Below are 27224 nucleotides of genomic sequence, written 5' to 3'. Positions count from 1 at the left end.
TGTATTCGGATGAGGGCAAAGCCTTTTTTGGCCGCTAATTTACCGCCCACTGGGGTCTGAAATACCGCGCAGGCGAGGGCAATCCCGCCCTACCCCCCCCTCCCCTCCCCCTCCCCTCCCCCTTTTTACCTTATTCCTTCCTTCCCCCCCCGCCCCTCCCTTCCTTTTCTCCCTTTTCTTTGTTATTTTCGCACTTTCCTTTCCATCTTCACTCTCTTTCTTGGCCGCAACTCCAAACATGCTTCCAATGATCTCGTGCCGAAGTGTTAATTCAGACTTCGACGTAATTGCTTCTTAGGCAGTAGCGGGGACATGTTGGCCGACCTTGGCCAGGGGGGTTTAGTCTCCGAGGCCAGCAGATAAATCATGGTTCCCTGATAGTCTATGGGTTCCCTTGCCATTATTTATACCGCATGTTGATGAGGCTGCGACCTCTTTTGTCTCTTCTGCTATGTTTGCTGTTATTTGTCTTGGGGTTCTCCCATTATATGTCTTTATTGTTCAAAATTCTAATAAACATTATATTTGCAAAAAAAAAGATTGCAGTCGCGTGCCTGCCTCCTCCACGTACAGTACAATGTGGGATTACTAACCATTCATTTTACATGTTGATGCAAAGGGACCGTCCACAACTCAGAGCATCAGGAAGAATGTGTGCCAGAGCCTGTTGGACAGGGGCTAAGTCCTACTAAGCAAGTGGGGCTCCGCTGCAAAGGTTTTTTTTCCATCTTAAAGTTGGGCTTTAATTAAAGTAGTGTTCATCTAATCATTACTGATTATGACTGGAGCCCACACAACACAGTGTTTTCTTCACTGATAACATCCCTACAGTGGAGATCTGCGTGTTGTCATCAAAATCATCACTGAACACACCACAACTTTTCTCTCACATTAGGCTAAAATTTTACTTCAAACTGCAAAAGCTAATTGTTGCTCCTGTTTCTATAGGCAACGTAGAAAACAAAATATCTCCACAGTATAATGTACACCCATCACACCACATTTTATATAAAGCATAAATCTAAACCCAAGAACAATAATGTAATATATTGCAGCTTACTAGTCCTTTGATGTGGTGGCTGCATTAGTTAACTTTTTTCCAGCTTTTTTCCTTTTTTGTTGCCCGGCGTTCATGTCTGTAACACACTCCTTATGTTCTACATAATATAGGAGGATGTATTCTGTGGTTCATAGAGAAGAGCGGGAAAGATGTAACAGTGGGCAAAGGCAGAGAGCAAAAGGAAGCTTTCAGCTCACTGAATTCTGGCAGATCAACATTTATTTTTTTGCACAGATATAAAAAAGCATTTACATGTTTAACAGACTGAAAAAACAAACAAATATGAGACGTTTATTGGTAGGGATTAAATACAAAATAGGGATGAGTTACTAAGGGAGTTGTGTGAATGTTTACTTCAATTAACCAATCGGGTAAAATCAATCTCCTGTTCACTCTGAATACTCAGTCATATGTAGATGATTTCCATTTTATTTGATCATTAAAGTGAATAATCACACAATTTTCTGAATGAAGATTGTCAACTTCTTGAGTAAATAAACCAGTTTAACACACGAATGGCTAATGTAACTGTACAGCATTTGGCACTAATATTTGTTTCTGGGGGTGCATCCATCTGTAAGGGGATGATTTACTAAAACTGGAGCGTACAAAATCTGGTGCAGCTCTGCATAGAAACCAATCAGCTTGCAAGTTTTTTGTCAAAGCTTAAAGTGACACTAAAGTCTGGATCCTCCTCCTCTCAGTCCCTGGCTGGGGCTCCTGGCCCCTCCCTCCTGTCAAGTGCCCCCACAGCAAGCAGCTTGCTATGGGGGCACCTAAGCCGAACCGCAGCTCTGTATGTCCATTCAGACATGGGCCCACCCTCTCGCTCTCCTAATTGGCTAATTTACTTTGATTGACAGCAGCATTGACAGCAGCAGGAGCCAATGGCACAACTGCTGTGTCTCAGCCAATTGAGAGTGAGAGTCACGGGAGGCCGAGGCACTCATGTACTTCGCTGGATAGAGATGGGGCTCAGGTAAGCATTAGAGGGGCCAAGGGAGGCTACTGCACACAGAAGGTTTTTTTTTATCTTAATGCATCGAATGAATTAAGATAAAAAAACCTTCTGACTTTATAACTGCTTTAATTGAACAAAACTGAAGTTAGCAGCTGCTTGGTGACCATGCACAGCTGCACCAGATTTTGCACATTCTAGTTATAGTAAATCAACTCCTAAGAGAGAAATATAGAGATATATGATGGTTGGTTACTGCCTTGTAAGGTTCTCCCGGTTCAGTATATATATATATATATATATATATATATATATATATATATATATATGGAAAATACGATAAAAGTAATTTTTCAGGAGACAAAGGTCATTGAAATGTAGGCCTTACATTACATATTGCAAGTTAAAAAAATATATAAGATAGCGAAACTCTTAAAAAAACATGTATGTGAATGGCATGTTCTTCCTTTACTGGTTGCATACTTATTCCGTGTCAGTGACTCCGAAAATACTGGAATCAGAGACAGCCAGGAAAATCTAATTTTATGTAGGTAATCAACAAAGGTATGCTGAACATTTATGCTATTAGAAGCTTCCTAAAAGGATGTATGACTTGGACTAATCTAGAGAATAATTCTTCAGTGGTTATAATTAGCACATACTGTACTGGTCCTATAGGATGGTTATATATAACATTTACTTTAACAGTTTGTGTTCTTTATTAATATACCTTCTTTAAAGTTCATAAGACTGTAGCATCTCAGACTCAGAATTTAATGAATAAAATCTTGCAACAAGAGAACTGGGATCCCAAAAAAAAAGAGTGAGCAAGTCATTATTTAATAGTGAGTTAATAAAATATGATAAGTATGAGCAGCCTGCAGGCTATTACACTGACCGATTAATTCATCCAAAGCTGTGTCAGTATGATTTTGTAGGTTTCGGTATTTCATAGCGGAAATGCTTTTCTCTACAGGTGAAAAGAGTTTGGAAACCCACCTTATGCTGAGATGCTGGTATGTGCTATGAGCTAATGGTCTGTTAAAACCACTTTAGTGCTTTGTTTAATTTTATTTAATACTGAATGCCTCTCAGGGAATTCACTTTTTTACAGACATCACTAACACCAACTTACAGACATCAATCAGTGACATTTACTTACATTTGCCAGGAACTTTGTATTGAACTTTTATGAATTATACTTATATAATTCAGATGACACTTTCCATGACTTAATTCAAGCTGATATTTCTGGGTAAACAATACAAACACTCTGAGCCATATGACTACTTATCACTGCTATTTTTCGGCATGATCCTGGATGATGAAGTTATAACTACGGTTCCAATATGCTGATGCAGTGCAGATAGGGGTACATCTCTGTATGGAAGATGGCGCCTATTCAATATTTTGAAAAATAGCAGTCACATCCCACCTTACAGCTGGAAGTAGAAATATTTCACTTTCATTTGGAAGAACAAAACATTCTTAACCGCAGGACATTCTTGAGAGAGTATAACATGAAAGAGGACTAGTCTCTCCAATCAAACTTCATATGGCTCCAGAGAACTGCTCGATGGCTGATCCATCAAAACCTTTTTTTCCATACACATTTTTCAAGAGTGAAAAGTGAAAGTTAAGGAAACAATTTCTGATCGCAGACTGAAGCCAGATAATAGAAAGTTAATCCCCAGGACATTTACCACTGTCGAATGGAGACCACCAGGTTGACTGATTGACCTACTTTGTACTGATGGTGTGTGACAAGCTAAAAGATAAGTAAGATTCAGTATGTGACAGAAAAAAGGAGGCTTCCTTATAATCAGTAAGTGGATTATACTTTGTGTATGAGCCCTACAAGCAGGAGATAGACCAGGAGGAATGCAGATGATAAGATAGGAGAATTTACTTTATTTTGTTCAGTGGACTTTGCTATTCTTTATAGCAGTTCAGGCAAATGTTAGATAATAAAGCATTTTACTATACTGACTGTTTTGATTTAAGAAAATGTCTACATAAAGTAGGAGATAAAAACCCTTATATCCTTCTAAATCACAAACTTTTTTTAGTTTGAATAAATTTAGGAGGGATGTTTGGCATCAAATAGTGGCTGTGTGCCTCTGAGGACATTTACCCTCTCTATGTGTGTTGATGACCATTGTCACCAGAACTGAAAGTTAGAAAAAATAATAATTTTTTTAATTTGTTCCAAAAACATGAATAAGGGGGTAATATTTTAGTGGGAACACGTGTTCTGGGGGCAGCTGCCTAAGGCTGGTTACACATGGGCTGAATATCGGCCGGTATTGGTCAATTCAACAGAAACCAGCCCACATTCAATCAGTGTGTACAGCAGCTGGTCCGACTGAAGCCGGGGCTAATGACTTGCTTTTGTCGAAGAGACATACTGGAAAACCAGCATCCGTTCAGCACTGACAGCCAATGGCTGTGAGAACTGATGATCATTCCCCTTGTCAGAACACAAAGGCAATTTATTTTTTTACGTTCAGCCTTCTGGGTGTGTGTACTAGGCTAAAGAGAAGAATTTCCTCAATTTATAAAATTTCTTTTCAGGACAGGAAACAAAAGCAGATCTTCCATGGCAAATAGAAGGTCCACTTTTTTGCCAAACCAACCAAAAGAAAACGTACCTTGAACCCAGATTTGAAAGTTTCCAGAAAGTGGAGCAGTAACACTCTGTCTCTCAGCAGAGCTGGGAATTTGAAATCCCATGACAGTGCAGTTCAGCTACTTCCCTTTGCTGTGAAAGGTCCATTTGAAGGGAAATCTCTATGGAATACAGATGCCAAAAAATACAAGGGTTTTCATCCCATAATCTATCCAAGCCAAAAGAAATTCACGTAATTTTACATTCATACAAATGGCATTCTGTCTAGAGGAGAAAAGATAAAGAATGGAAGGTTCTTTCCTCACCAACCCCTTCATTGACCCAAATGCTGAAAAGAAGATGACGTTGTCTACTAAGTCAGTAGTTCACATTTGCAGAAAACTGATAACTCTTCAACAGAGTCAGAGCAAGACTCTGACATCAATAGATAGCTCATCCTCTGAAGACTGTGGTGATTTATAATCATTGAAGGCCAGACATGGTACACAATTGTTTTTTTTTTTTCTTTGTACCATAATTCAGATTTATAATTTTTGCTTGAAATGGTTGTTACTTTGCTGAATTACATAAGCAATGGTTATAAATACTGTGTGTACAAAGAAATACATTAAAATATAGTTCGATACAATGAGATTTATTTATAATGTCAAACCGAAGATCCACAACTTAATTTTCGAATGCAACCGTGGGGTTGATTTACTAAAATGTACTAAAACTTGAGTGTGAAATTAGGTTCTGCTGTGCGTGGAAGCCAAGCAGCTTCTAAGGTTAAAAAAAACCTGAAAGCTCAGGAGGAGCCGCTGTACTAACTATTAGTACAGTGATCTCTCCTGATGTGCTATTGTGTTCTGACAGGAGCACAGCCCCCCGCCAAAACATTCTGGTCATTGGCTGAGAGCGCTGATCGGGAGCTACTTGGCAGACCTTTTTTGATCATGCCCCACCGACAGAGCTGAACGGCTGGCTTCTGTTGGCCTGGCTGCCATACACACGGGCCGCATGTCGGCCAGTTTCGACATTCGGCCCATATGTACTAGGCTTTAAGCTTTGACAATAAAATCTGGAAGCTAATTGGTTTCTATGCAGAGCTGACTTAGATTTTGCACTCTCCAGTTTTAGCAAATTAACCCCTGTACACCTAGTTTTCATGTTAAAGTGGTTGTATAGTCATTTTTATAACTTTTACCTACAGGAAAGCCTATGATAAGGCTTACCTGTAGGTAAAAAAAAAATCTCCTAAACCTGTACGGTTTAGGAGATATTCCCCTCGCAATGCGCCGCTGACCGCAGAGGCACATGCGCACAGGGGATTCTCGGGTGACAGTCCGGCAGACGCTGCTCCGGCCACTCAGAGAGCCGGAGCCGCGATACCCAGAAGACTCGCTGAGGGAGCATGTCAGCTCCCTCGGCGTGGATCGGGCCAGATGTCGGGGGCCTCATTCTAAGGTAAGTATTTCATAATGAGCTAGTATGCGGAGCATACTAGATCATTATGCCTTTTCCTTTGCAGGTCAAAAAAAAAAAACGTCATCGTGTTTACTACCGCTTTAAAGTGGAAGTAAACCCATAGATTTAACCAGTTAAAAAAAATGGCATGCCGGGAATGCTAACTGCACATTGGCTGTGCTCTCAGCCAAACTATCAAACCATACAATGGCTGGTGTCATAACGAATCACATGTGCAGCACCATAGGAGTTGAAGATTAAACAAAGGCAAAGATGGCAGCTTCCTTGGCTGAAAACGATAGGGGAGTTTACTTCTACTTTAAATATATAGAACTTTTGAATTCAATGTAATCTTTCTGTAAGAGCACAAAAGATGCATGACTTACATTAAATATTAATAAAACTGAAGTACCACAGCAGACGTCTAAACCTCCATGCCTGCTGCTTTTAAACATTGACAAAAGGAAAAGTGAAATGTTACATATGGGTTACATAAAGGGTATGGCAAATGTGTTTGATCTGCTCTTAATAGAATGTCTTTACTGGAATGGAATATATCCATTACAAGCAGAACTCAGAATAGTAATCCAGCTAGATGCCTGGCCCAGGCAATGCGTTTCAATAGTCAGCAATAAGACTCTCTTTTTATTCCATTCCATTGTGACATATTGAGGTTGATTTACCAAAGACAAGGGGATTTTCTCTTAGTTTAGTGATTGTGGTAAAAATTCACTTAATAATGAATATTCAATCATGTGTAAGGAAATTAATAATTAAAAAGAACAAAAAACTGAATTTTTGATTGCGCGTTATTGAATGACGGAAGTCTGCATAACTTCACCTAATACACTAAGTAAAGGCAAAATTCCCCAATATAATGACATTTCTCTCAAAGTGAACAGTCTATTTGCCTTTAGTATATCAACCCCATTGCATCTTACTCTAATTAAGAAAACAACCAAAGCACACATGTAACAACAGTACAATTCCCCTACCTTCAACTATCTGTGGATAGATTGGCCACTAGTGATGGACGAACTTCCGACGGGACGTTTCGCGAACGCGAAACGCGAACGGACACAAACGTTCGCGAAAACGACCGTTCGCCGCGGGCTCCATTGACTTCAATGGGAGGCGAATTTCGCAAACCTTTAGGTCGAATTTGCGGCCACGGGGTAATTATTAGGGGGTAGCACGTAGTCCCACCACCTGGACAATAGCATAATACATGTATGAGGTGAATTTGGGATCGATAACTACAAGCATTTTTTTTTTATTTGGGAAATTGTTCTGACAATTCAGGACTATGGAGCTAATGAAGGCAATGGAGGAGAGGGAAGGTCAGGGACCAGGGTAGGCAAACAAGAGGGTGCAGGAGATACAGAGCACTGACAGCAGCACCGTAATACAGAGCACTGACATCAGCACCGTGACATACAGCGCTGACAGCAGCTCCGTGACATACAGCGCTGACAGCAGCTCCGTGACATACAGCGCTGACAGCAGCTCCGTGACATACAGCGCTGACAGCAGCTCCGTGACATACAGCGCTGACAGCAGCTCCGTGACATACAGCGCTGACAGCAGCACCGTGACATACAGCGCTGACAGCAGCTCCGTGACATACAGCGCTGACAGCAGCTCCGTGACATACAGCGCTGACAGCAGCTCCGTGACATACAGCGCTGACAGCAGCTCCGTGACATACAGCGCTGACAGCAGCACCGTGACATACAGCGCTGACAGCAGCTCCGTGACATACAGCGCTGACAGCAGCTCCGTGACATACAGCGCTGACAGCAGCTCCGTGACATACAGCACTGACAGCAGCTCCGTGACATACAGCGCTGACAGCAGCTCCGTGACATACAGCGCTGACAGCAGCACCGTGACATACAGCGCTGACAGCAGCTCCGTGACATACAGCGCTGACAGCAGCTCCGTGACATACAGCGCTGACAGCAGCTCCGTGACATACAGCGCTGACAGCAGCTCCGTGACATACAGCGCTGACAGCAGCTCCGTGACATACAGCGCTGACAGCAGCTCCGTGACATACAGCGCTGACAGCAGCTCCGTGACATACAGCGCTGACAGCAGCTCCGTGACATACAGCGCTGACAGCAGCACCGTAAGCAGCCCCAGGAGGAAGTCAGCACAGCACAGGGATGGTGTGATCCCCTCATAATAAGAACCCCCAGGAGGAAGTCAGCACAGCACAGGGATGGTGGGAGCCCCTCATAATAAGAACACCCAGGAGGAAGTCAGCACAGCACAGGGATGGTGGGAACCCCTCATAATAAGCAGCCCCAGTAGAAATATGACACCGCTCAACCTCTTCAAAGAGGAGGGTAGGGGCATATAGTACGGTGTGCTTTTTTGGGTCAGGGAAGTGAGCCAAATGAATTAAGAAGGTCTGTGTGCTTGATTCCAAAAATTGTTTATAGACATATACATGGTCTACTGATCACATGTGTTGAATTCCTCCGAGATCCATGCCTCATTCATTTTTAGAAATGTGAGGTAGTTAACACTGTGGTGAGCTAGGCGAGTACGCTTATCGGTCACAATCCCCCCTGCTGCGCTGAACGTCCTTTCGGACAGGACACTGGATGAGGGGCAAGCCAACAGTTCGATTGCAAATTGGGCAAGCTCTGGCCAGAGGTCAAGCCTGCCCACCCAGTAGTCTAGGGGTTCATCACTCCTCAGAGCGTCCACATCGGCCGTTAACCCAATGTAGTCGGACACCTGACGGTCTAGGCGTTCCCTGATGCTGGATCCGGATGACACCTGTCGATGGGTCGGCTGAAAGAATGACCTCATATCCGAAGTCACCAACACATCTTCAAACCGGCCTCTTCTTGCAGGCGCTGTTGGATTGGTACCCGCAAATCCTTCTCTGGGAGTGGGAATTGCTCCTCTGCCAGCGCACGCAAAAGCAGAATGCAGCATTTCTCGAAGCAAGGCCTGGAAGTGCTGCATTCTGACAGCCCTCTGCGACGGCGGTAACATTTCCGCCATTTTGTGTTTGTACCGGGGGTCTAAGTACGTTGCCACCCAGTACTGGTCCTTGACCCTCATGCTTTTTATACGGGGGTCCCTATTAAAACACTGGAGCATGAAGGCCCCCATTTGCACTAAAGTGGAAGCGGTGTGGTGGCCTGGCTCCTGCTCATCATCCAGGATAATGTCGTCCTCTTCATTCTCCTCTCCCCATCCTCGCACAACAGGGATCCCAGAAAGGTTTAAAGCATGCTCTTCTTGCTCCTGCTCATCCGCCCCGGCACCATCCTCCTCTGACTCCTCATCAGACTCCTGTTGTTGACTTGTCTCAGATAGAGTAGCCCCCCCTGGGAATTCATCCAGCATTGCGACTTCCTCATCTTCCCGCTCCTGCTCCTCCACAGCCTGATCAATGACACGACGCAATGCACGCTCCAGAAAGAAGGCATAAGGTACCATGTCACTGATGGCGCCATGGCTGCGACTGACCAGTTTGGTGATCTCCTCAAATGGCCGCAGAAGTCTGCATGTGTCGCGCATGAGCAGCCACTGGCGCGGTGAAAAAAAACCCAGCTCCCCAGAACCGTTTCTTTCGCAGAGTTCATACAGGTAGACGTTAACTGCACGTTTCTGCTGGAGCAGCCTATCAAGCATATAGAAGGTTGAGTTCCATCGCGTCGGGCAATCGCAAATAAGACGTCTGACCGGCAGATGGTGTCGCCGCTGAATGTCAGCAAGGCGAGCCATGGCCGTGTAAGATCTTCTGAAATGGGCCGAGATTTTCCTTGCCTGCCGCAAGATGTCCTGGACCCCAGGGTATTTGACAAGGAATCGCTGCACGACCAAGTTTAAGACGTGTGCCATGCACGGCACGTGCGTGATTTTGCCCTGTTTCAATGCGCTAAGCAGATTGGCACCGTTGTCACACACCACTTTACCAACTGTCAAATTGAGCGGTGTTAGCCACTCATCTGCCTGTGAACGCAAAGCTGAAAGGAGTGCCGGGCCAGTGTGGCTCTTTGCTTCCAGGCACAACAGACGCAGCACGGCATGGCAACGTCTCACCTGGCATGTGGAATAGGTTCTGGGGAGCTTGGGCGGTGCAGTGGAAGAGACGCTAGCAGCGGAAAAGGAGGAGGCAGCTGAGGAGGAGAGGGAGGAGGATGGAGTAGGAGGAGGAGAAGAAGAGTCAGGCCTGCATGCAATCCGTGGCGGTAAAACCAAATCTACACGGGTGCCACGGGTTACATGCTTGACGGCCGTCAGAAGGTTCACCCAGTGGGCAGTAAAACTGATATACCTTCCCTGCCCGTGTTTGCTAGACCACGTGTCTGTGGTCAGATGTATCTTGGCACCGACACTGTGTGCCAGAGATACATTCACTTGCCGCTGAACATGGCCATATAGCTCTGGGATGCCCTTCTCTGAGAAATACTTCCTTCCTGGGACCTTCCATTGTGGTGTTCCAATGGCCACAAATTTGCGAAAGGCCTCCGAGTCCACCAGTTTATATGGCAGTAGTTGGCGGGCTATGAGTTCTGACAAGCCAGCCGCCAACCGTTGGGCAAGAGGGTTATCCGGCGTCATCATTTTTTTACGCTCAAACATTAGGCCCACGGAAGCCTGCCTTTTTGCAGAAAAATGTGAGCTTGGCGTGATGGAAGGTGGAGTGGAGGACAATTGTGAGGAGAGAGGAGAAGGAGAAGTAGAAGACGAGGCTGGACGGTGAGAGCCTGCAGTGTGGCTTTGTGTGTTCCGTTGCTCCCACTGGGCTCGGTGATGGCTGCTCATGTGCCTTCTTAAGGCGGTCGTCCCTAGGTGAGTATTGGGCTTACCGCGACTAACGCGTTGACTGCAAAGATTGCAGATGGCAACGCTATTGTCAGCAGCGGACACGTTAAAAAAAGCCCACACTGCGGAGCCATGTGCCGGTGTCCTGGGAGCGCCAGATGTGACCGTACATGGTCGATGACTCGCTCCTGATACATTTGCAGTCTGCTTTGTCCCTGCTGTGCAATGTAAGTCATTGCTGCTTCTCCTCCCTATCTGCTGGTCCATATCTCCCTCTGAACTCCCCTCCTCTTCCTCTCTTGTGGGCACCCACGTGACATCACTAGACACGTCATCATCAACGTCACCTTCCCCACCGCTATAAGTAGAGTAGGCAGCAACACCGGGGACCAACCTCCTCCTTGGGCTGATCTGGGTACTGGCGTCAGACTGCTGAGTAGCGCTTGTTGCTACCTCCTCTTCCTGATCCAATACCAAGAGTGGCTGCGCATCAGAAATGTCCTCTTGATATGGATCGGAAAATAATTCCAGTGACTCAAGCGGAAGGTATGTGGTGGTGGTGGTGGTGGTCGTGTTGTTGGTGGTAGTGTCTTTGGGGGTGCACATAGCAGAGAGTGAAGAAGAGGGTGCAGATCGAGAGGATGAGGAGGGTGCAGAAGAGTAAGGCTGAGCGAGCCACTCAACCAAGTCTGGTGCATCCTTTAAAGTAATTGAACGCACCTTCTGCAACTTCCCACTTTGGCTCAAGCCTGTTGCTCCTGCCCTACCCCTACCACCCCTGCGGAAGGGCCTGCCTCTTCCTCTGCATGTCATTTTTTAAATGACCCTGTGACAAAACTCTTAGTCCCTATACCGCTGAAGGACTGCTGCAGTATAGGTGAGCGGTCAGCAGTGGTGCACGTCAACCCTATCTATTGTGGACCGATAGCGGTCCTTACAGAACAGCAGACTGTACCGCACTCAAGCCTATGTACCGTAGCACCCTATACCAAGTTACCAGTCCTTATAAGAACTTTTGTGGACCAAGCAGGTTGTGTATTAGTGTTTAGCAGACTGTACGTCAGTCCCTATACCGCTGAAGGACTGCTGCAGTATAGGGCAGCGGTCAGCAGTGGTGCACGTCAACCCTATCTATTGTGGACCGATAGCGGTCCTTACAGAACAGCAGACTGTACCGCACTCAAGCCTATGTACCGTAGCACCCTATACCAAGTTACCAGTCCTTATAAGAACTTTTGTGGACCAAGCAGGTTGTGTATTAGTGTTTAGCAGACTGTACGTCAGTCCCTATACCGCTGAAGGACTGCTGCAGTATAGGGCAGCGGTCAGCAGTGGTGCACGTCAACCCTATCTATTGTGGACCGATAGCGGTCCTTACAGAACAGCAGACTGTACCGCACTCAAGCCTATGTACCGTAGCACCCTATACCAAGTTACCAGTCCTTATAAGAACTTTTGTGGAACAAGCAGGTTGTGTGTTAGTGATTAGCAGACTGTACGTCAGTCCCTATACCGCTGAAGGACTGCTGCAGTATAGGGCAGCGGTCAGCAGTGGTGCACGTCAACCCTATCTATTGTGGACCGATAGCGGTCCTTACAGAACAGCAGACTGTACCGCACTCAAGCCTATGTACCGTAGCACCCTATACCAAGTTACCAGTCCTTATAAGAACTTTTGTGGACCAAGCAGGTTGTGTATTAGTGTTTAGCAGACTGTACGTCAGTCCCTATACCGCTGAAGGACTGCTGCAGTATAGGGCAGCGGTCAGCAGTGGTGCACGTCAACCCTATCTATTGTGGACCGATAGCGGTCCTTACAGAACAGCAGACTGTACCGCACTCAAGCCTATGTACCGTAGCACCCTATACCAAGTTACCAGTCCTTATAAGAACTTTTGTGGACCAAGCAGGTTGTGTATTAGTGTTTAGCAGACTGTACGTCAGTCCCTATACCGCTGAAGGACTGCTGCAGTATAGGGCAGCGGTCAGCAGTGGTGCACGTCAACCCTATCTATTGTGGACCGATAGCGGTCCTTACAGAACAGCAGACTGTACCGCACTCAAGCCTATGTACCGTAGCACCCTATACCAAGTTACCAGTCCTTATAAGAACTTTTGTGGACCAAGCAGGTTGTGTATTAGTGTTTAGCAGACTGTACGTCAGTCCCTATACCGCTGAAGGACTGCTGCAGTATAGGGCAGCGGTCAGCAGTGGTGCACGTCAACCCTATCTATTGTGGACCGATAGCGGTCCTTACAGAACAGCAGACTGTACCGCACTCAAGCCTATGTACCGTAGCACCCTATACCAAGTTACCAGTCCTTATAAGAACTTTTGTGGACCAAGCAGGTTGTGTATTAGTGTTTAGCAGACTGTACGTCAGTCCCTATACCGCTGAAGGACTGCTGCAGTATAGGGCAGCGGTCAGCAGTGGTGCACGTCAACCCTATCTATTGTGGACCGATAGCGGTCCTTACAGAACAGCAGACTGTACCGCACTCAAGCCTATGTACCGTAGCACCCTATACCAAGTTACCAGTCCTTATAAGAACTTTTGTGGAACAAGCAGGTTGTGTGTTAGTGATTAGCAGACTGTACGTCAGTCCCTATACCGCTGAAGGACTGCTGCAGTATAGGGCAGCGGTCAGCAGTGGTGCACGTCAACCCTATCTATTGTGGACCGATAGCGGTCCTTACAGAACAGCAGACTGTACCGCACTCAAGCCTATGTACCGTAGCACCCTATACCAAGTTACCAGTCCTTATAAGAACTTTTGTGGACCAAGCAGGTTGTGTATTAGTGTTTAGCAGACTGTACGTCAGTCCCTATACCGCTGAAGGACTGCTGCAGTATAGGGCAGCGGTCAGCAGTGGTGCACGTCAACCCTATCTATTGTGGACCGATAGCGGTCCTTACAGAACAGCAGACTGTACCGCACTCAAGCCTATGTACCGTAGCACCCTATACCAAGTTACCAGTCCTTATAAGAACTTTTGTGGACCAAGCAGGTTGTGTATTAGTGTTTAGCAGACTGTACGTCAGTCCCTATACCGCTGAAGGACTGCTGCAGTATAGGGCAGCGGTCAGCAGTGGTGCACGTCAACCCTATCTATTGTGGACCGATAGCGGTCCTTACAGAACAGCAGACTGTACCGCACTCAAGCCTATGTACCGTAGCACCCTATACCAAGTTACCAGTCCTTATAAGAACTTTTGTGGACCAAGCAGGTTGTGTATTAGTGTTTAGCAGACTGTACGTCAGTCCCTATACCGCTGAAGGACTGCTGCAGTATAGGGCAGCGGTCAGCAGTGGTGCACGTCAACCCTATCTATTGTGGACCGATAGCGGTCCTTACAGAACAGCAGACTGTACCGCACTCAAGCCTATGTACCGTAGCACCCTATACCAAGTTACCAGTCCTTATAAGAACTTTTGTGGAACAAGCAGGTTGTGTGTTAGTGATTAGCAGACTGTACGTCAGTCCCTATACCAATGAAGGACTGCTGCAGTATAGGGCAGCGGTCAGCAGTAGTGCACGGCAACCCTATGTATTGTGGACCGATAGCGGTCCTTACAGAACAGCAGACTGTAACGCACTCAGGCCTATGTACCGTAGCACCCTATACCAAGTTACCAGTCCTTATAAGAACTTTTGTGGACCAAGCAGGTTGTGTGTTAGTGATTAGCAGACTGTACGTCAGTCCCTATACCAATGAAGGACTGCTGCAGTATAGGGCAGCGGTCAGCAGTAGTGCACGGCAACCCTATGTATTGTGGACCGATAGCGGTCCTTACAGAACAGCAGACTGTACCGCACTCAGGCCTATGTACCGTAGCACCCTATACCAAGTTACCAGTCCTTATAAAAACTTTTGTGGACCAAGCAGGTTGTGTGTTAGTGTTTAGCAGACTGTGCGTCAGTCCCTATACCGCTGAAGGACTGCTGCAGTATAGGGCAGCGGTCAGCAGTAGTGCACGGCAACCCTATGTATTGTGGACCGATAGCGGTCCTTACAGAACAGCAGACTGTAACGCACTCAGGCCTATGTACCGTAGCACCCTATACCAAGTTACCAGTCCTTATAAGAACTTTTGTGGACCAAGCAGGTTGTGTGTTAGTGATTAGCAGACTGTACGTCAGTCCCTATACCAATGAAGGACTGCTGCAGTATAGGGCAGCGGTCAGCAGTAGTGCACGGCAACCCTATGTATTGTGGACCGATAGCGGTCCTTACAGAACAGCAGACTGTACTGCACTCAGGCCTATGTACCGTAGCACCCTATACCAAGTTACCAGTCCTTATAAGAACTTTTGTGGACCAAGCAGGTTGTGTGTTAGTGATTAGCAGACTGTACGTCAGTCCCTATACCAATGAAGGACTGCTGCAGTATAGGGCAGCGGTCAGCAGTAGTGCACGGCAACCCTATGTATTGTGGACCGATAGCGGTCCTTACAGAACAGCAGACTGTAACGCACTCAGGCCTATGTACCGTAGCACCCTATACCAAGTTACCAGTCCTTATAAGAACTTTTGTGGACCAAGCAGGTTGTGTGTTAGTGATTAGCAGACTGTACGTCAGTCCCTATACCAATGAAGGACTGCTGCAGTATAGGGCAGCGGTCAGCAGTAGTGCACGGCAACCCTATGTATTGTGGACCGATAGCGGTCCTTACAGAACAGCAGACTGTACTGCACTCAGGCCTATGTACCGTAGCACCCTATACCAAGTTACCAGTCCTTATAAGAACTTTTGTGGACCAAGCAGGTTGTGTGTTAGTGATTAGCAGACTGTACGTCAGTCCCTATACCAATGAAGGACTGCTGCAGTATAGGGCAGCGGTCAGCAGTAGTGCACGGCAACCCTATGTATTGTGGACCGATAGCGGTCCTTACAGAACAGCAGACTGTACTGCACTCAGGCCTATGTACCGTAGCACCCTATACCAAGTTACCAGTCCTTATAAGAACTTTTGTGGACCAAGCAGGTTGTGTATTAGTGTTTAGCAGACTGTGCGTCAGTCCCTATACCGCTGAAGGACTGCTGCAGTATAGGGCAGCGGTCAGCAGTAGTGCACGGCAACCCTATGTATTGTGGACCGATAGCGGTCCTTACAGAACAGCAGACTGTACCGCACCCAAGCCTATGTACCGTAGCACCCTAGACAGACCAAGTTACCAGTCCTGATAAAGAGCTTTGTGGAACAAGTGAGTTGTGAATGATTAGCAGACTGCAGCAGAAGGGCAGCAGTCAAGTATAATATTCTTTCTATATTTGGAAGAAAGAATATTATACGTGTACAAGCCTATTACCGTACCACTGATACCAGTCCTGAAAAGAACCTTTGTGGAACTAATAGTAACAGCAAGTCTTTAAAATTATCCTCACTGCCTGACACACTGCTTCCTGCCTGTCCCTATACAAATTGGCAAAAAAGAGTAGGCTGGAACGATTAGCTGGAACAGCTCTTTTGTGGACCTGATAGTAACAGCTAATGATGATGATGATGATGATGATGAAGAAAGACTAATCTGGCTGAGCTGTCCCTAAAATAGCAGCATACAGCGCTCTGTCCCTTTATCTAAACTGACAAAAGAAACTCAGGCTGCTGACCTAACACCTATACCAGTCCTGAAAAGAACTTTTGTGTACCAAATAGCTAGCGTTTTCTCTGTCCCTACTCCACACAGGATCCTTTCCCTACAGTGACAGAAGAAAGAATGTAAAATGGCCACCGGATCGGGTGTATTTATAGGTTAGGGGGAATGTCCAAGTGTCCATGAGCTGTCATGTCTCAATTGGTTGTCCTGTAACACATGATAAACGTGTCACGAAAGGTTAAAGTTCTTGTATACATTAAACACGTAAGTCCGCCGGGGCGAACGACGGAAAAAGGCGTTCGAACCCGCGGACGGCGAAAGTCGGAAATTCGCCGCGAAACGACCGCCGGGCGAACCGTTCGGCCATCACTATTGGCCACTAGAAACAACACCATTTTTTCATCTTTTATACTGTAGGCAGTGAAAAAGTATAAGCTGGCAAAATGTGCCATCTTATTGAATCTTCGTTTCAGAAGTAGATCACTATGTACTTTGTGCCCAATATTTAAAAGTTATTAGGTTTTTGTGCTTGTCCTCGGAGGGCTTTTGGCAGTATTACAATTCTTTATTAACAATGATAAATGTAATCATTGGTCAGTATAACTAGTTAAATGCATATCTGATCTTTATTCTGGCCTTGGGGTATAGCACCTGACATCAACTTAAAAGTTTTTAGTTGTGAAGCAGCTTTGAGGTCTTTCTAATTGTCAGTTATGTGACCAATGCATTGGTTTTGTGATCTCTGCCTAGCTCATATTCAGACCAAGGGCTATCAATTTTATGACCAGAGATATGGGTTGGTCATGTGATCTCTGCCGATTAAGCAATAGTTAACAAGTCAGTGGCACTGGCTAAATAGTGATGCTTCCTTCCAACAGAGACAAGTGATGCCACTTTAGTCACATGAAAACTTATCAGGACCCTATTAATTTAATGAAAGCATTTCACAGCACCATTTAAGTCTAGAAACATGAGTTTTATATTAAAGCCAAAGCATATTTAGTTCTATTTAACCACTTTCAGACCGGACCAATTTGCTGGTCAAAGACCAGACCACTTTTTGCGATTCGGCACTGCGTCGCTTTAACTGACAATTGCGCGGTCGTGCGACGTGGCTCCCAAACAAAATTGACGTTCTTTTTTTCCCCACAAATAGAGCTTTCTTTTGGTGGTATTTGATCACCCCTGCGGTTTTTATTTTTTGCGCTATAAACAAAAATAGAGCGACAATTTTGAAAAAAACGCATTATTGTTTACTTTTTGTTATAATAAATATCCCCCAAAAATATATAAAAAAACATTTTTTTCCCTCAGTTTAGGCCGATACGTATTCTTCTACATATTTTTGGTAAAAAAAATCGCAATAAGCGATTATTGATTGGTTTGCGCAAAAGTTATAGCGTTTACAAAATAGGAATAGTTTTATAGCATTTTTATTAATAATTTTTTATTATTTTTTTTACTAGTAATGGCGGCGATCAGCGATTTTTATTGTGACTGCGACATTGTGGGGGACCCATCGGACATTTTTGACACATTTTTGGGACCATTGTCATTTATACAGTAATCACTGCTATATAAATGCAGTGATTCCTGTGTAAATTAAACTGGCAGTGAAGGGGTTAACCAGTGGGTGGCAGTGTAGGGGTTAAGTGTTCCTAGGGATGTGTTACTAACTGTGGGGGGGTTGGGCTTTCATTTAGTGAACACTGATCTCTGCTCCAATCACATGGAGCAGAGATCAGCGTCACTAGTTGCTAGGCAGAATGGAGAAATGTTGTTTACAACGGCACTTCTCCATTCGGCCGCTCCGTGAGACGATCGTGGGGATGCCCGCAGCGATCGAGTCCGCGGGGCCCGCGATCGGACTCACGGGGGTCCCGACCAGCGCGGGAGCGCACCGCCAGCGGCGCGCTCCCGATGGCAGGGCGGCAAATTTAAAGGGACGTACATGTACGCCCATTTGCCTGCCCGTGCCATTCTGTCGACGTACATCGTCGTGCGCTGGTCGGCAAGTGGTTAAAATGATTTTCCAAAGAAACAGAAATATTCCACTCAGTGAAATACAGTAACAGAGTGTGGGGATATGTTGCCCTCTACTGTTAGATGCTAGTATCACATTTTATGTATAATTATGCATTAGCACTTCCTGTCCCTGCTAGGCTGGCTTAAAAACCCCAGAAGGAGGAAGTGGAGAGAGAGAGAGAAATAAATTCTCAGCCACATGTCCTTTCCATGCTGCTAGCTCCAGGCCAGAAGGAACTATTATGCAAGTATTCCTATATTCTAATAGTTTAACTGCAGTTGCCCAAAGCGTCTTGGGTGTGTAACTGAATCCTTGTGACAGAGAGAGTATTTATGTCCTATTTTTATTTTCTCACATGCACAGTACCATATAGGTAGGTCTTTGCTACTGTTTGTATGTAGTGGTCACCTTACTGAACATTAGAAGGTGAACCTGTTTATTGCAATAGAGTTTATATGCAGATCTTGTTATTTTAGTTAACCCTTTCACTTCCAGTCTGGAACTCAATCGTTTTTAGCTCAGTGCTCAATAACCAGCTAGAGCAATGTTATGCATCCCATGACCACTGGTAGTTAGAAGTTAGGTAGTTCTGCTCTAATGTCACATTAGAGCAGAGCAGATAGGCTGATGCTGAGTTCCAGTATCACACCATGTTTTCTACTAGAGAATCTACATTCTAGGCTAATTGGAGAAGATCCCCATCATCACTGATCCTGTCTTCAAGTTTTTACCACTAAGACTTCATGTACACATAGCATATTATGATCGCTGGCAGTGAGAAAACACAAAAGGTGGCAAAATTGCAGTGTGACTTTGCCACCTTTTGTGGCCGGCGGTCAAAACATTCCTATTCTGAACGTGATTTTTCCACGCTCAGGAGAGGGAGGTTGAAGGAAGTTGAACCTCCCCTAACCGCAGTAGCTCCTAAATGATCCTAAAAGCCTATATGTACATGGACACATAGGCTTTTATGCAGTTGAAAATTGAAACAGTAGATGTGGTGTTGTCTAAAAAAAACACACACACAATCCTATACCAGGGATCTGAGTGCCCCAATGAATGGAGTTGAGTTTAGGCAAAAAAAAGCCAAAAGATCCTAAACCCAAGTTTAGGAGCTGTAGTGTACATGAGCCCTTAGACGGATGTAGCGTCATGATCATCCTTAGGGGGCTCTGCAACTGGACATTACTGCAACATTCATCTGGAGGTATCCCTATTAGTAACTATATACAAGTTATTTCTGGAAAGTATCCAGCTATGTAACATGAAAAATACAGACATTTATTGAAGAAGATACAAAAAACATTGTACATAAGACATAGGTAGCAACCTGCAGAACAAATTTTGCCATGGCACATTTCATGCCAAGATCCTGCATCAAAATCTCAGACACAGTCGTTTTTGGAATCCCCAGATCAGCTTCTAGTTCTCGCACTGTCAATCACCGATCTCTCTTGATTGTAGTTCGTACACATTCAACATTCTCAGGTGTTCTGCCTGTTGTAGGTCTTACAGAACCTGGCTCACTTTCAACAGATTCTTGACCATCTTTTAAGCATTTGTGTCACACTTTTATATGTGCTGCACTCATTGCATCATCTCTGAAAGCCTTCTGAATCATCTGAATAGTTTCCAGAGAGGAATGTTCAAGCTTGATGCAAAATTTTTGCAGATTCCTTGCTGTACTCACTCAGTCATTCTGAATGTGAGGGCCATGCAGTACACATGCTCACTCAAAGGCATCTAATGCCCCCACTGACTAGTACAGCAAAGTCGACATTGTTCACACAAGTGCATTCCAATCTATTCTCCTTGCTTGCCAGATTACATCGATGTCCTGCAAACTGCTCTAGGCTGGATACATTCCAGACAATTTGGTCTAACTGCAATACACCATTTCATCAGTAGGCAACAATGCAGATAAAATCAAAAAAACTGCAGGTCTCCTCCTAGAAGAGATGGTATTACTACACAGAGGAATCCTCTTTAATACCATCTATGGCAGAATATAATAAGCATACCCATTTATGGTACAACTTGCTTGTCCTAAATTGGTAAATTAATTAACACTAATAGTATTATACTAGCCTTGTAAATAAGCAGACATAGAAAATAACAAAACATATAGAAACATACAATTATAAATAAAAGGTCATTATTTCCTTAATTAAATATGACTTGGGAGATTAGGCTACAAACAGATTTCTTCCTGTAATTGCAATGATAAAGAAACTGGCGGTGACTGGAACTGCCACTAAACTACTGGCTAACACACAACTGTGCAAACAAAACATTGGCTACCAAATTAACAAATGTATGAAAATATCCAACTTGAAATGTAAGAGCTTTGTGACACTTATTTAGGCTGTATATGATCAACAAGAAGGTTATGGAAACCTACTGTTTTATGCATGGTATTTTCATGGCTTATTATAGGGTGATAGAAAGCTAAGAATGTATCCTGATCTTTTCATATCTACACTGTCAGATAACAGCAGCGAATCAAATTTCGGCATGACCTTAGGTTATCCGGTCACATGTTAGTTTATCTGAAAATGCTACATTATTGTTTACTACATGACTTAAACATCTGCACAACTGTCCATCTCTGGAAATCCTCCCAAATCACCAGACTGATGGACAGAACCCTGCAAGATAACTGAAGTGTATGTAGTAATATCCAATACACATTAATAAATAAAAAAAAGAGATGTTCCTAAAAATAATATTAATGATCTAAAAATAATAATAATTTTAACAACAATAATTATAACAATAGCAACAACCATAACAGGGTAAATAATATGGGTCTACGGGAACCTTTTTAACCACTTTATGACCGCTCACCACACATATACTGCAGCAGGGCAGCTCTATTGCGTGAAACTACATACCTGAATGTCTTTTCATGCAACAGATACTGCGGAAACGCACGCGTCCGATGCGCGCCGCGGGAGCACATGTGTGGGTCGAGTCCACCTTTCATCCACGATCGCGGTACAGAGAGGCAGAACAGGGATCTGCCAATGTAAACAAGGCGGATCCCTGTTCTGACAGGGGACAACATGGAGATCTGCTGCTCCTAGTGATCAGGAACAGCGATCCCTGTGTTGTCCCAGTGAGCCCAGCCCACACACAGTTAGAACACACCCAGGGAACACAGTTAACCCCTTGATCGCCCCCTAGTGTTAACCCTTTCCCTGCAAGTGTCATTTATACATTGATCAGTTTATTTTTTTTAGCACTGATCACTGTAACAATGCCATTGGTCCACAAAAAGTATCAATTGGAGTGAGATTTGTCCGCCTCAATGTTGCAGTCTTGCTAAATATCGCGGAACGCCACCATTACCAGTAAAAACATTTAAAAAAAATAAAAGTCCATAAATCTATCCCCTATTTTGTAGCCGCTATAAATTTTTTGCGCAAACCAATCAATATAAGCTTATTGGGATAACTCTTTTACCAAAAGTATGAAGCAGAATACATATTGGCCTAAACTGGTGCATAAAGTAAAAATATCGTTTTTTTATATTTTTTTTTGGATATGTATTATAGCAGTAAATAAAAAATATTGTTTTTTTTTTTCAAAATTGGCAGTCTTTTTTTATTTATAGCGCAAAAAATAAAAACCCCAGAGATGATCAAATACCACCAATTTGTGGCATAAAAAGGACATCAATTTTGTCTAAATACAACGTTACATGACCGCGAGATTGTAAGTTAAATCATCACAGTGCCGTATTGCAAAAAATGGCCTGATCATTAAGGGGGTAAATCCTTCCGGGGCTGAAGTGGTTAAACAAGTTCCTACAGCTGCATAGCAAAATCTACATAAAAAAGAAGAGACACATTGGGATTGAGAGCCTCAGACCCCTTTCACACTGGAGGCATTTTTCAGGCATTTTAGCGCTAAAAATAGCTCCCGTAAAGTGCCTGAAAAATGTTTCTCAATGCTCTCAGCACTCAGGCTTTCACATTGGGGTGCTGCGCTGGCAGGACATTAAAAAAAGTCTGCCAGACCGCTCCTAAAGTGCCCCATTGAAATGAATGGGCAGCACAGTCGAAGCGCCTGCAAAGCACCTCGGCAGTGGCGCGTTGCATTCACTTTTAACCCTTTATTCAGCTGCTAGCAGTGGTTAAAGGCACCCGCTAGTGCCCAAAAAGCATCTCTAAAACTATGGTAAAGCGAGGCAAAAACTATCACCGCTTTACCACTAACACCGCAGTGCTGCAAGTGTGAAAAGAGTCTCACCCTGGCGCGTTTACAATTTACAGAAAAACTAACAAACTAAAACATGATTCTAAAATATTATACTTGGAAATGTATTCCAGTTATCATATTTAGACAGAGGGTGCCAATGTCAAAGTGGAGAGGTCACGTATTAATTATATTTATTTGCTACTAAAGTGTAAATGAGCATAAGCGTATACAAGTGTAAAATACTTCTTCAATGCCAGTATTGCAAGATATGGGTATATATGTGTGCAAACATGAGTATAGATGTGTAAACACACATACGACCATAAATTACTGCAAATGCAAAATTTTCAATTTTTTCCTCTGTACACATCTCTGTATTACTGATCTTTACACAGCTGTGTGCAGGGCTTCTGATAGAAATCATGGGACCCCTACAGCCTACCTGATGGGGCCTCCTTTAGCCCCACCCCTGGTCCCGCCCCTGGTCCCTCCTTCAGTCCCACCCCTGACCCCGCCCACCCCTATATTGAGAGGATGGGGTATACTGAGAGGCTAGAGTATACCGACGGGCTAGGGTATATAGACAGGCTAGAGTATATAGACAGGCTAGTGTATACAGAGAACACCCCTCCCCCCAATTTAACACAACTAGAGGATGAGCAAATGAAATGGAATCAGTATACAGAGGTTTACTTCTTCTGAGAGATATTAAAGGAACACTCTAACCACCATGACCACTTCAGTGATTTGAAGTGGTCAAGGTGGTAGGAGTCAGTATGAATATACTAAGGTGGTCTAATGAATGGCTTCTAACAGGGAGGGCTACACATTGATCTGAATTTGGCCGATCCCTGCTAAACTGAATTTTGATGTGTGTGTGCCCAGCTTTACCCAATTCTTTGCTTCAGCTGGCTTCTTTCAGCGCTGACTGGTTCCCCACAGTGTCTGTGTATGTTTTACTGACTATGTTCAGTTGTTCACAGTCCAGCCCCCTTATCATACCATACAGGGTTAATGTTCCTGTATAAAAAAATTATTGGAAGAAACCACTAATGAGCTTGAAGCTGTGGCTATGCCACATCCCAATTGGAGAAATTGCAAAGGGAGATGCCCCAGGGATTGTACGGGCATAGGAATTAGACCAGATATTCAAAAAGTATTATAATATAAAAAAGTACAAAATGTATTAGTAAAATTAAGAAATGTTGTACTTTTTTACATTATAATACTTTTCGAATACCTAGTTTATTTACTATGCCTGTACAATCACTGGGGCATCTCCCTTTGCAATGCTCCTGCATGGTATGTGATGATACTTTGGTGGAGGAAAAGAGCTCTGCAGCTGGTTGTAGCATTGAAACAGGTAAGTAAAATAGTCTATCCCCCCCCCCCCACACACACACACACACTGCAAGATTGGACTTTATTTAATTTCCTGGAAATGGGCTTTATCATATTATCATTTATCATATTATCATTTCACCATACCTGTCCTGAGGTACAGTGCAGAACAATGGTGACTCACAGGAGAAGATGGCAATCTGTCATCTGTTATCTTGCCTTGAGGAGAGTTCCGGTGTGTTGTCCTGCTTGCTTTGTCCTTCCCGCGGAGGGGGGAGGGAGGCTCGGGTACTGACAGGAACACAAGACCACCCCTCTCTTATCCATAGACCCGAGGGATGTCTAATCTGAGCAGTGGTGATGTCCAGGTTCCTGGGGTGACGCTCTCCTCCTCTGTCAGTCATCCCTGTGCAGTCACAGGCTTTTAAAAAAATCTTTATTCTGAGCTCTGGTCAGATGGCCCGGTACAACAGGGCCAGTTGTACTGGCTTATCAGTGGCCCTGTCTGTGTGTATGGTTCCATAGACAGCAATGCATCTACATTAGTACTAAACCTAGTCATCACATGATCAGGTGTATAGGCAAAGCTACAAAAATTGTGCCAACAAGCATCCTCTAAAAAACTTTGGGTATAAGGAAAAGTATATTTGGACAGTAGGTTTATTAATGTTTTAACCACTTAAGCCCAAAAGGACCATTTTGCTGGCCAAAGACCAAACCATTTTTTGCAATTCGGCACTGCGTCATTTTAACTGACAATTGCGCAGTTGTGCGACGTGGCTCCCAAACAAAACTGACGTCCTTTTTTTTCCACAAATAGAGCTTTCTTTTGGTGGTATTTGATCACCCCTGTGGTTTTTATTTTTTATGCTATAAACAACAAAAGAGCCACAATGTTGAAAAATAAGATTTTTTTTTTAATTTTGCTATAATAAATATCCCCCAAAAATATATAAAAAACCTTTTTTTTCCTTAGTTTAGGCCGATACGTCTTCTACATATATTTGGTAAAAAAATTAGCAATAAGCGTTTACAAAAAAGGGGATAGTTTTATGGCATTTTTATTAATATTTTTTTTTTACTAGTAATGGCAGCGATCAGTGATTTTTTTCATGACTGCAATATTATGTCGGACATTTTTGGGGCCATTGTAATTTATACAGCAATCAGTGCTATACAAATGCACCGATTCCTGTGTAAATGACACTGGCAGTAAAGGGGTTAACCACTAGGTGGCAGTGTAGGGGTTAAGTGTGTCCTGGGGCATGTTTATAACGGTGGGGGTGTGGCTGTGTGTGACATGTCACTGATCTCTGCTCCGATGACTGGGAGCAGAGATCAGTGACACTGTCACTAGGCAGAATGGGGAGATGCTTGTTTACATTAGCATCTCCCCGTTCTTCCTCCCCGTGAGACAATCGTGGGTATCCCTGCGGCGATCGAGTCCAGGGACCTGCGATCCGACTCATGGAAGTCCCGAATGGCGCGGTGTGCACGCAATGGCATGGCGGCAAATTTAAAGGGACGTATCTGTACGCCCATTTGCCTGTCTGTGTCATTCTGCCGATGTATATCGGCATGCGCCAGTTGGCAAGTGGTTAAAGTGGAACTCTAGTCAGAAAATGAAGTGCTGCTAGATCACTTCAGGCTGGCCCCTTTTGCATGTATAGTTATGTAAAACATTAAAAATAAATGTCTATACAGTATAAAATCCCGTAATACACTGTCTCACCCTGCTCTGCACATGCTCAGTTGCTCTCCATTTTTAGGCATTTTTATGCACTGCCAAGTTTGTAGACGTCGATCTGCTGACAGCCTTAAAGCATTTACAGCACAGGTGTCAAACTGGTGGCCCCCCAGCTGTTACAGAACTACAAGTCCCATGAGGCATTGCAAGCCGCTGACAGTTACAAGCATGACTCTCACAGTCAGAGGCATGATGGGACATGTAGTTCCGCAACAGCTGGCGGGGCCGCCAGTTTGACACCCCTGCTTTACAGCCAATGAAGCTGCTTGAGTTTGATCTGCAACTGCCATGGTGCTGCACATGTGATCAGTTAGGATGGTTTGACAGTTTGGTTGTTCTAGGAATGTATCTGTTATTTGAAACTAAGTTAAATTGATGGGTTTAGTTCCCGCTTTATGATATACTGCTGTTCAGGGGCTCTGGGCTTCAGCAAAAAGAAGACAGCATGAGCATCACGCAAGTAGAATTTTCTGAAGGTAGTCAGCAGGGGCAGCCCATATTGTTCTTATTATTTTAAAATGACATGTTATTGCAGCTATTTGATACACTCATTTTGTCAGCAATATACCACTAGTGTGATATTCACCATACACTTGGTAGCTTTCCACTGACTCTTGTCTCCCACTTTATTACACAGTCAGTGAGACAAATAATTGTTTAGGAAGCCTACTGATATCTTGCATTTTCTATATTTAATGCAAAGGATCAGGTTGTTAAGACAGGGTCAATTTATAGTGCATCACAGTATGTTTCTCTCTTTCATGTCAAGTAGGTCTCATTATTCCATAAACTAGTGACAAATGTAGGCATAATAAATCCCTACCAAAGATATATGAGACAAGAGCCACAAAGTAATGTACGATTGATGACTTTTTCTTCCTACTGAACTTGTAACCCCCTTCCCCTGTAGATATATGACCAAGATGGGACACTACAGCATTTCATTGATGGAGGAGAACCTAGTAAGTCAAGCTGGATGAGGTACGTCCGATGCGCCAGGCACTGTGGGGAGCAGAATCTGACTGTTGTTCAATACAGGTAATGTTTTCCAATTCCTTAAAATTATTTTACATACATAGGAAACACTGGGGTTCATTTACTAAAACTGAAGAGTACAACATCTGTTGCAGCTGTGCATGGTAGCCAATCAGCTTCTAATTTCAGCTTGTTCAAATGTTCGATTTGGTTTCTATGCAGAGCTGCACCAGATTTTGTGCTTTCCAATTTTAGTAAATCAACCCCACTGATTTTTGGGGGCCTATATATATATATATATATATATATATATATATATATATACATACAGTATATACATATATGTATATATATACACACACACACACATATATATATATATATATATATATATATATATATATATATATATATATATATATATATATATATATATATATTC

The 27224-nt window shown here is 44.0% G+C and overlaps 1 protein-coding gene across 1 annotated transcript in view; it reads left to right on the top strand.

Moving 5' to 3' along the window:
* The window catches only part of PRDM6 (PR/SET domain 6), a 180823-nt gene that overhangs the window by 98499 nt on the left and 55100 nt on the right, over window positions 1–27224 (top strand). The window contains exon 4 of the mRNA XM_077462187.1: window positions 26718–26845. Coding sequence (XP_077318313.1) covers window positions 26718–26845 — 128 coding nt within the window. The remainder of the gene's footprint in view (window positions 1–26717; window positions 26846–27224) is intronic.

The sequence above is a fragment of the Lithobates pipiens genome, unplaced genomic scaffold (assembly GCF_037356315.1).
Source record: "Lithobates pipiens isolate NorthernLeopardFrog02 unplaced genomic scaffold, aLitPip1_a1.2 Scaffold_3, whole genome shotgun sequence".
In the NCBI taxonomy this organism is placed as follows: Eukaryota; Metazoa; Chordata; class Amphibia; order Anura; family Ranidae; genus Lithobates; species Lithobates pipiens.
The sequence above is the reverse complement of the archived record's forward strand: the minus strand, read 5'-3'. Positions and strand labels throughout refer to the sequence as shown.